General features: G+C 49.2%; 1 protein-coding gene across 1 annotated transcript in view; it reads left to right on the top strand.

Moving 5' to 3' along the window:
- Nucleotides 1-533: 533 nt before the first annotated feature.
- The window catches only part of LOC129642004 (mucin-16-like), a 115,626-nt gene continuing 104,861 nt past the window's right edge, over nucleotides 534-11,298 (top strand). Inside the window, exon 1 of the mRNA XM_055566570.1 lies at nucleotides 534-624. Within this exon, the coding sequence (XP_055422545.1) occupies nucleotides 534-624 (91 nt within the window). The remainder of the gene's footprint in view (nucleotides 625-11,298) is intronic.

The raw sequence follows: 11,298 nt of genomic DNA, 5'->3' as shown, positions 1-11,298 counted from the left end.
ACTTCTCCCACCTGAAGAGGCTTTCAGTTTCTGCAAAAGAGCTCAAAGATGTTGTGTGTATCCATTGATGGGGAATCAGGACCTTGCCCCAAGGCTGCTCTTGACTGTTAGTTTCTCCCTGGTCTTATACCCCATCCCTTTCCTAATTAACAACTGCTTGAATCTGCCCCTTGGAACTCAGGGAAGGTCTTAAAGGCTGAATGAAGGTTTGTTTCCTATAATCAAAGAAATGGAGGTGTGGGACACAGAAAGGGCTTGCGCCCAGGAGCCCCACAGGGCCCTGCACAGTATCAGTATCAGTCTGCAGGCGTTAGTCATCACGAGGGCGCTGAATAAAGCCAGCTGACCTTTACCAGCCACAGAACCAGTGCTTCCCCCTAGGGCAAGCCCTGCCCCTCTTGGGAAGTTCAGCAAGGCGTGTCCTCACCACCCTCCCAGAAGCCCAGCCGGGCTGGGCTGGGCTCAGTCACTGGGGCTCTTTCGGGGTGTGAGGAGCACTGCCCAGGCAGGTGGGCAGGAGGGTGGGCAGGAGCATGGGCAGGAAAGACCCTGCAAGCCCGGGGCGCCATCGGCGAGGGCACCTGGTGGCTCTGACCATGAGCCTCTTCCTCACCTGCTGGCCAGGTAAGCTGGGCTGGGTTGGGGTCAGTGGAGGAGGCAGATACATACCTGGAGGAGAGAGGGACAGATGTGACAGGTGCCTCAGGCTTCCCGAGCCCCCTCGGGGGCAGTCCGGAGGGCTTCTGCTTTCTTTGGCAAAGGCCTCCATCACAGTCAGCCAGGTGGGGCTGGTTTTCCACGCTGACTGGAGGAGACATCACAGAATGGCTACAGTGGGAATAAAATATTGCGGGACTAGAGATGGCCAAGGATTCCTCCCTTCACTGGCTCACTGACATGTTCATTTCCTAGGCCTTTTTTTTTTTTTTTAATTGGAGTATAGTTGATTTACAGGCTTCCCTGGTGGCTCAGATTGTGAAGAATCTGCCTGCAACGTGGGAGACCTGGGATCAGTCCCTGGATTGGGAAGATCCCCTGGAGGAGGGCATGGCAACCCACTTCAGTATTCTTGCCTGGAGAATCCCTATGGACAGAGGAGCCTGGTTGGCTGCAGTCCATGGGGTCCCAAAAAGTCAAACATGACTGAATGACTAAGCAGATAGTTGATTTGCAATGTTGTGTTAGTGTCAGGTGTATAGCAAACTGATTCAGTAATTTATGTACATATATTCCTTCTTTTTTTAGATTTTTGTCATAAAGGTTATCACAGAATATAGAGTAGAGTTCCATGTGCTGTACAGTAGGTCCTTATTGGTTATCCATCTGGGTTTTGGTTTCTTTTTTATGATGAGTTTTATTTTATTTTATATTTTCTGACAGAGCCACATAGTGTTTGGGAATCTTAGTTCCCCAGTCAGGGATCGAACCCATGCCCCCTGTATTGGGAACCTGGAGTCTTAAGCACTGGGCAGCCAGGGAAGTTCCATTTTTTTTGTTTTTTTGTTTTTTTTTTTGTTGTTTTATTGACACCTCTGATTTCAGTATCTGTGCTCAGCTCTCAGATAGGAAATGAGCAAGTCACAGCCCCAGGCTTGCAGGAGCTCCAGGCTGGTGGGCAAGACAGAGGGGTGCCCAGTCTCTCTTGGTACAAAGTTGAGCAAGAGCTTTGCCACCTTAGGGGTGCAGAGAGGGGGCAGTTTCCCCAAAACTACAGGGCAGTATTGGATTGGCTGGAATTTTTATAGACGAGGTCAGTGGAAGAAGGAAAAGGACACTCCTGGCAGGGAGAACCGAGGGGGCAAAGGCCAGGAGACAGGAAGCTGCAAGGTGTATTTGGGTCCTTTGATGTGATGTGAGCGAATTTGGGCTGCACAATCAGGGGATGCTGAGGGGACGGGTGGAAGCAGAAAGGCAGCTTGTGAGGGTTAAGGAAGGTGTGTTCTTGGACCCCAAAGAGGACCTCACAGGCCTGTTAGTCATTTGGGGGATCAGCTTGGGCCTGGCTAACCAAAGAAAGCCCACCAGCCTCAGGAAGAGGTGGAACTCCAGCTTGGTGCTGGGGAGAGGAACCAGGCTCTCTTCTCTACCAAAAGAAGGTCCAAGACTCTCCATGTGTTGCTCTAGGGCTTCTAGACCCCCCGCACAGTTTTACCCCTTGGGTAGGAAATTAAGGCTCTCCAGCCAAACCACTCTGGTGTCCAAATTCTCCAGGCAAGGATACTGGAGTGGTTGCCATTCCCTTCTCCAGGGGATCTTCCCAACCCAGGGATTGAACCCAGGTCTCCTGCATTGTAGGCAGATTCTTTATTGTCTGAGCCACCAGGGAAGTCCTCTGGTGTGCAAAATAACCTGAAAACTGCCATCTACACTGTTGTTGTTTGTTAATCACTAAGTCGTGTCTGATTCTTTTGTGACCCCATGGACTATAGCCCACCAGGCCCCACTGTCCATGGGATTTACCAGACAAGAATACCAGAGTGGTTTGCCGTTTCCTTCTTCAGGGGATCTTCCCAACCCAGGAATCAAACCCACGTCTCCTGCACTGTGCCAGGTGCTTAAATATCTGTTAATTTACTCCTCCCAGGAGAAAGGACTGTCCTTAATGCTTGGCTGCAAAACAGAAGCTTCTAGAGCCTGAAGGGGAGTGAGGGTGAGGGCATTCTTTTTCCCCCATTCTCAGGGGCTCAGGCCACGGACACTGGCAGGCAGGAAGCCACCCAGGGTGGGTGGGCCACCTCCTAGTCCCTCCCCAACTCAAGCCTCACTCTCTGCAGCTCCTGGAACAGGTGGAGAGGGTGCCCCAGCCCCCAGCCCTGAGTCACCCAGGACAGCTCTGGGCCCCGGAAAAGCTTTGCGGTTGGACGCCACTGAAAGGCACCCACACAATGGCCTGAATGGTGGGCGGGTTTGTACCGGACAATTCCACCACCTCTGATGGGGCGTGTCCCCCTGAGCTGTCCCCAAAGCACGTCACCACAAACAGAGGCTGTTTAACTGCTTTTGACCCCGAGGCTTCCTCAGAGTCAGATGCCCAGGGCCGTGTAAACGGAGCGGGCTCTTGCTCCCGCCCCAAGGAGGGCTGGTTGCCTGGACTAAGGGTTGACATCCCTCCCCAATTGCCCATCAATTCCACAATAGACTGGAAGCCTGTCAGGGAGGGTTCCCCTGGCAGGTCAATTCAGACACCTTTCTGGACTCTTCACTTTATTTCTGGAAAAGACTTCCTCGATTCCTGGTCAGAGACTAAAAGAAATGTAAATCCGGCACTGACGGGCTGTGTGTCCTTGGGCCTGATGCCTAACCTCTCTGAGTTTCTATCTCACTAAAGGGTAATTTTTAAAATTCCAGAGCTGGTGGAGATCCATTCCCCTCTCACCTCTCCCTCCACCCTAGACCCCATCCGGTGAATCTTCTTCTACATCTGCGTCCTGTACTTTTCCCCTCCTTGACTGTGTGGCTGAAACCTGACAAGAGCCCAGAGGACCACAGTAATCATCATTTCCTATTGTGGACCTACTATGTGCCAGAGCTTTCACCCCTGGATTAAGCTTGCATGGGTGAGAGTAAGGGTACATTGCCTCCCATTTTACCGAAGAGAAAACAGGCTCAGAGAGATTGAGCCCTTTGTTTAAAGTCACACCGCAAGCACTCAGGGCTCTGTGGTGACCTAAATGGGAAGGAAATCCAAAAAAAGAGGAGATATATGTATATGTATGGGATTCCCAGGTGGCGCTGGTGGTAAAGAACCTGCCTGCCAATGCAGGAAACCCAGGAGACCTGGGTTTGATCCCTGGGTCCGGAAGATCCCCTGGAGAAGGGAATGGCAACCCACTCCAGTATTCTTCCTGGAAAATCCCCTAGACAAAGGAGCCTGGCAGTCCACAGTCCATGGGGTTGCTAAAAGTCAGACACAACGGAAGCGACTTAGCATGCATGCACACATATGAATATGTATAGCTGACTCATAGGTAACTAGCATGGTGTGGTAAAACAACTATTTTGTTGTTCTGTCACTAAGTCGTGCCCAACTCTTTGTGGCCCCGTGGACTGCAGCACACCAGGCTTTCCTGTCCTTCAGTCTTCCAGAGTTTGCTCAATTTCATGTTCACTGAGTCGATGATGCTATCCAACCATCTGTTCCCTGCCACTCCCTTCTCCTATTACCCTCAATATTTTCCAGCATCAGGGCCTTTCCAATAAGTTGGCTCTTTGCATCAGGTTAAAAAAATTTTTTTAACAAGTGAGGGAAGGGATCCGAACCCCCATTTCTGGATGATTCCTAAGCCCTGTACTTCACCCTCTGCCTGGAAAAGACTGAGGGTTGAGGAGTGTTTCTCCTTTCTTGGCTGTTTCCTGGCCCTTGGGTACCCCCATCCCCCAGGGTAGACAGCAACTGCCCTTCATCACCCCTCTGTCAATGTAAAAAATACTCACAACTTAAAAGTTGAGAGTTATGTTTTATTTGGTGGAAATTTTTAGGACTTCAAGCCCAGGAGGCAGCATCTCAAGTAACCCTGAGAGAACTGCTCCGAGGAGGCGAGGGGAGGAGCCAGGTTATATAAAAGTTTTGCAACAAAGGGCAGGTAGTCTGAACATCAAAAGATGATGTTAATTAAAGAAAACCAGGGTCTCTGGTGGTCCAGTGGTTGAGACCCCACACTCCCAGTGTAGGGGGTATGGGTTCCATCCATCCCTGGTCAGGGAAGTAGGATCCCACATGCTGCAAGGGACAGCCAAAAAAAAAGAAAGAAATACAGGAGGAAAACCAGATAGCCCAAGTTAAGGAATTTAGTGCCTTTCTAAGTACGGGAAGATGAAAGAGTCTGGATTCACTGAAATTGTTCCTTTCATATGCACCTCAGCTGTCTAGGGGCCAATATCCTGGCTTCCCTGGTGGCACGATGGTAGAGAATCCACCTGCCAATGCAGGAGATGCAACAGATGTGGGTCCAATACCTAGGTCGGGAAGTTCCCCTGGAGGAGGGCATGGCAACCCACTCCAATATTCTTGCTTGAGAAATCCCATGGACAGAGGAGCCTAGTGGGCTACAGTCCATGGGGTCACAAAGAGTCAGACACAACTTAGTGACTAAAAAGCAACAACTTTGCATCCCACCAGCCCACCTGGATGGAGTTTTCACCCTTCTCTTTCATGTCTGGTTTCTAGGGGTGTCCTCAGTCTCCCCCGGAGAGGGGGGTCTTCATTCTCCTCAGTCGGAGGGGTCCCCCTTCCCCTCACATTAAGGGTCCCTGTGCATCTTCAGTCTATTGGGGAAGTCCTCACCTCTTTACTCAACACTATTACACAGTGATTCATTCATTCATTCATTTGTTCAGTGACAATTTCTTGAGCACCTACTGTGTGCCAGGCACTGTTCTGGCGATGGGGATACAGCTGTGAGCAACACAAAGATCCCTGCTGAGCTGACATTCTGGCAGGGGAGACAGATCAAAACCCATATCAACAGTAAATAAATTATGCATTTAAGTATTAAGAGGGGCTTCCCTGATGGCTCAGTGAGTAAAGAATCCACCTGCTATGCAGGACACACAGGAGATAAGGATTTGATTCCTGGGTCAGGAAGATCCCCTGGAGAAGGAAATGGCAACCCACCCCAGTATTCTTACCTGGAGAATCCCATGGACTGAAGAGCCTGGAAGCCTACCGTCCAAAGAGTGGCAAAGAGTTGGACATGACTGAGCAATTAGGCACATATAAGTACTAAAATGGTGATAAAGAGAAGAGATTTTGGACAGAGAATCTGGGGTGCTGGAGTGTGTTGGGATGGATTGCTCTCATCAGCAAGGCAGGGTGAGGGAAGCCTCCTGTGGGTCAATGAATTAATGCATCCCAGTAAAACCATGTGCAACCCAGAGGCAGGTGGGCTCTGATGTTATTTGTGCTTTAAAATGGGGAAACTGAGGCTCCATAGAGTGAGTGGGGCAGGACCAGCTTGAAATCCGGGACACCAGGACTTGAGTTCTGGCTGTGTGTGTACACTTGTGTAAGTGTGCATATGTATGTGAGACAGTGTGTGTGAAACAGGGAGAGAGAAGAACAAGCTCTTTTTTCTTATGAGGGGTACTCTCCTTTTAAAAAAAAAATTATTTCTTTATTTTTGCCTATGCTGGGTCTTTGTTGCTGCGAGAGCTCTTCTCTGGTTGTGGTGTGCAGACTTCTCATTGCAGTGCCTTCTCTTGTTGTGGAGCACAAGCTGTAGGGAGCATGGGCTTTAGTAGTTGTGGCTCCTGGGCTCTAGAGCACAGGCTCAGTGGTTGTGCTACCCAGACTTAGCTGCTCCCCGGCCTGGGGATCTTCCCAGACCAGGGATTGAACCTGTGTCCCTGACATTGGCAGGTGGATTCTTTACCACTGAGCCACTGTGAAAGCCCTGATGGGTCCTCTTCTTTCTCTTCGACAGCATGTCCTCACTTTTCTCAGGGAGGGAGAGGAGCCCTTAGATCTCTCCTCCCAGGGAAGGTAGGACTTCGGTTGGTGCTGAAACCCCCAAAGGACCCCTACCCAACCAGCAGTCCCTTGGGGGGTGCAGGGTAGGCCAGCAAGGCAGGGTAAGACCAAGGGACTCAGTCCACTACCTGAGACCCCTCCTGAGGGTAGAGCTGGGCTTGGCATTTCCTCTGCTGTCCGGGCTGGGCTTCACCACCTTGTGCCCCCACCTTGGGTCCTTGCCTGGAAGGAGACATCCCAGGAGCTGCCCTGGCTGGTGCAGCACCATACATGCGTGGAGCCAGACCTCTCAACAGTCAAGGGAACAGACACTGAAGTTGAGCAGGGCATCCTGCCTGGCTGTCCCCTACCCATCCTGACCAGTCTCATTCATCTCCATTGGACCAGCCAGCCACTTGCAATGTGTGTTCTGGGACAGCTGTCCTTTGGGCACCCAGTTTTGGGACTCCCCAAGAGAGCTGGGCCATAAAGAAGGCTGAGCGCCAAAGAATGCATGCTTTTGAAACGTGGTGCCGGAGAAGACTCTTGAGAGTCCCTTGGACAGCAAGGAGATCAAACCAGTCCATCCTAGAGGATATCAGTACTAAATATTCATTGGAAAGACTGGTGCTGAAGCTGAAGTTCCAATGCTTTGGCCATCTGATGCGAAGAGCCATTTCATTGGAAAAGACCCTGATGCTGGGAAAGATTGAGGGCAGGAGGAAAAGAGGGCAACAGAGGATAAGATGGTTGGATGGCATCACTGACTCAATGGACATAAGTTTGAGCAAGCTCCAGGAGATGGTGAAGGACAGGGAAGCCTGGCGTGCTGCAGTCCATGGGGTCTCAGAGTCAGACATGACTTAACAACTAAGCAACAAGATACAGTGAATCTGATCCCTGCTCCCCATCACTGATTATTTTTTTAAATTTTATTTATTTATTTTTGGCTGCACTGGGTCTTTGACGCTGCTCAAGGGCTTTCTCTAGTTGAGGTGCTCGGGCTTCTCACTGCGGTGTCTTCTCTTGTTGCAGAGTATGGGCTCTAGATGTGTGGGCTTCAGTAGTTGTGACACACGGGCTTAGTTGCTCTGAGGCCTGTTGGAACTTCCTCGCCTGTGTCCCCTGCATTGGCAGGAGGATTCCTAATCACCAGACAACCAGGGAAGCCCCCCATCATTGATTCTTATTCTGATTTCCACTTCTCTGGGAATTAGAAGTACTCCCTAACAGTACTCTGATCCCATTTACATCCTCCTTCTAACTAATAATAATAATAACAGCATTCAGTGCTATGCTAAAATGAGCCAAGGTAATAATAATATTTTTCAATTATTTTTATTATTCTATTTTATTTTATGTTTTTAAATTTTAATTGACATCCAGTCCACTGTCTTTGGTGAATTTTAACAAATTATATTCATACAACAATCAAAAGCAATATATGCCAGACAATGGGATTTTTTTATTTTATTTATTTAATAAATGCATTTATTTAAAGCTGGGCACAGTCTTTCTCTGGTTGCGGCAAGCGGGGGCTACTCTCTAGTTGTGGTGCCTGGGCTTCATTGCAGTGGCTTCTCTTGTTGTGGAGCACGAGCTCTAGGATGTGTGGGCTCAGTAGTCTGGCACATGGGTTTAGTTGCCCAACGGCATATGGAATCTTCCCCGACCAGGGATCGAACCCGCGTCCCAGGCATTGGCAGGCAGAGTCTTAACCACTGGACCACCAGGGAAGTCCCAGACACTATTTTACATAGATTAATTCATTTAATCCTCTTAGTGGCCTGATGAAGCACTCTTATCACTTCCACATTGCAGATAAGGAAACTGAAATGGAGGCGCTGTTAGTTTATGTGACTTGCCCAAGGTCATGCCACTGGTCCGTGGGAGAGCTGGAGCTCTCCTCCAGGCAGGCTGGCTCTGTAAATGCCCACTGATGCTGACACCAGCTCCCTTCCCAGTGACACCAGTGTGAGAGAAGAGATGGGATGGGGAAGGAAGCCAGGCGAAGCTAGATGGCAGAGGTTGAGCTGATGCAGGAGCATCTGGCAGATTTTTTGACTGGGATCCATAATAAGAAATACATCTGTAGCGATGTGGATGGACCTAGAGTCAGCAGGACAGAGTGAACTGTCAGAGAGAGAAAAACAAATATTGTGTATTAATGCATATATGTGGAATCTTAAAAAAAAATGTGAGGAATCTATTTGCAGGGCAGGAATAGAGAAGCAGAAATAGAGATGAGACATATGGACATTTTGGAGGGAAGGGAAGGGGGGATGAATTGAGAGATTAGAACTGACATATATACACTAGGGCTTCTCAGGTGGCGCTAGTGGTAAAGAACCTGCCTGCCCATGCAGAAGACGAGACCTGGGTTTGATCCCTGGGTCAGGAAGATCTTCTGGAGGAGGGCATGGCAACCCACTCCAGTAGTTTTGCCCGGAGAATCCCCATGGACAGAGAAGCTTGGCAGGCTACAGTCCATGGGGTCACAAAGAGTCAGACACTACTGAAACAACTTAGCATGCACGCCTGCACCCACATATATACTACCATGTGTAAATAGCGAGATAGTAGAAAGCTGCTGTATAGCACAGGAGGTTCAGCTCGGTGCTCTGGGATGATCTAGAAAGGTGGATGGGAGGTGGGATGGGAGGGAAGTCTAAGAGGGAGAGGGTGTGTGTTTGTGTGTGTGTTGCTCTGTGTGTCCGACTCTTTGCGAATATATGGACTATAACCCACTAGGCTCCTCTGCCCATGGAATCCTCCAGGCCAGAATACTGGAGTGGGTAGCCTTTCCCTTCTCCAGCGGATCTTCCCAACCCAGGGATCAAACCAGGGTCGCCTGCATTGCTTCCCTTGTGGCTCAGCTGGTAAAGAATCCACCTGCAATGCGGGAGACCTGGGTTGGATCCCTAGGTTGGGAAGATCCTCTGGAGAAGGGAACAACTACCCACTCCAGTGTTCTGGCCTGGAGAATTCCATGGACTGTATAGTCCACGGGATCGCAGAGTTGGACATGACTGAGAGACTCACTTTAACTCCTGCATTGCAGGCAGATTCTTTACCAACTGAGCTATGAGGGAATGAAAAAGAAATACATTTTACATTGTGACCAGCTCTGTGCTTAGGTGTGTGTGTATCTAAAAATACTTTTGTAAAATCATTTACCCCTGCTGCACCCAGTGTACCCTGATGCCTTATTCTGTTATCCTCTTACATTTTTGGTGCTGTTGACAACCCACTAAATTGGGTTCCTATCTGCTTTTTCTATGGAACAGCTATAAGCTTAGACCAAGCACACACAGAGGGCACAGAGGCCAGTATATCTGGATCTGGATCATTCCTTGTTGTGGGAGCACTGTCCTGTACATTGGAAGATATTAAGCAGCATCCCTGGTCTCTACCCACAAGATACCAACAGCAACTGACCCTCGAATCATGACAACCAAAAATGCTCCTTGAGTACGTGCTCAGTCAGGTCTGATACTTTGCGACTGTAGCCCACCAGGCTCCTCTGCCCATTGGATTTCCCAGGCAAAAATACTGGAGTGGGTTGCCATTACTTTCTCCCAGGGATCTTCCCAACCCAGAGATGGAAGCCAAGTCTCCTGTGTCTCCTGTACTGGCAGGCAGATTCTGTACTGCTGAGTTGCTCTGGGAAGCCACCTGGGAATCCCCAAAGTGTCTCCAGACATTGCCAAATGCAGCCTGTCATAGTACCTGGAAATAGTAGGTATGCAGGAAATATTTGTTGCATGAATAATAAAGGCAAAAAATCTCACTTGATGAGACTTACTGGTCTGCACCCTCATTCCCTAGTCATGACAGCTGTCCTGAGAGCCTAAGGGGATGCTAGTTCGTCTGCTCTGTCCAAAGCAGAACCCAAGCTCAGGTGCTGCAGCACAGACAGGAAGACAAGCAAAACATCTCCGACAGTTGCGGCTCCTCTGAGTGCCCCAGGACTAGCTCAGTGCTGAGCTCTCCCCAGGCTCTTACAGAAGCTTTCAGCTTGCCACCTCTCCCTCTGCACCCCTTTCTCTATCGCCGCAGGACCTTCTGAAGAAGCATCTGGGTTTGTGTCAAATGGTACCCACAGATACCTCTTCTTCACCCAGGGTTCAGTCCACAGTCCTGTCATGAGTCCTGCTTTGGGGACATCCTTGGGGACAATGTTCAACCTATTTTTTTGAGTCCCTGTTTTCTTCACAGTTGTGTCTCTGAAAGCATAGCTCATCTGGGACATGAACTTTGGAAGATGCTTCAGAGACAAAGAACTGTTTCTTTAAAAAAAAAAAAAAATTATTGGAGTATAGTTGATGCATGGCAACCCACTCCAGTATTCTTCCTTGGAAAAGCCCATGGACAGAGGAACCTGGTGGGCTCCAGTCCACGGGGTCAAAAAGAGTCGGACACAACTGAGCGACTAAGCACACACGTAGTTGATTTATTGGGTTGCCCTCAAAGTTTGTTAAGATTTTTCCATGAGATGTTACAGAAAAACCAGATGAACTTTTTGGCCATCCCTGTACAATGTTGTATTAGTTTCAGGTGTACAGCAACATGAATCAGTTATTTGTTGTTCAGTCACAAAGTTGTGTCCATTTGCAAACCCAGCTTCCCTGTCCATCACCATCTCCCCAAGTTTACTCAAACTCATGTCTGTTGAGTTGGTGATACTATCCAAACATCTCATCCTCTGTTGCCCCCTTCTCCTTTTGCCCTCTATCTTTCCCAGTATCAAGGTCTTTTCCAATGAGTCCACTCTTCCCATCAGGTGGCCAGGTGGTATTGGAACTTCAGCTTCAGCATCAGTCCTTTTGCCAACAAAAGTCCGTTTAGTC

This window comes from Bubalus kerabau, chromosome 1 (assembly GCF_029407905.1).
Source record: "Bubalus kerabau isolate K-KA32 ecotype Philippines breed swamp buffalo chromosome 1, PCC_UOA_SB_1v2, whole genome shotgun sequence".
NCBI lineage: Eukaryota > Metazoa > Chordata > Mammalia > Artiodactyla > Bovidae > Bubalus > Bubalus kerabau.
This window is presented reverse-complemented; position numbering and strand designations above follow the sequence as displayed.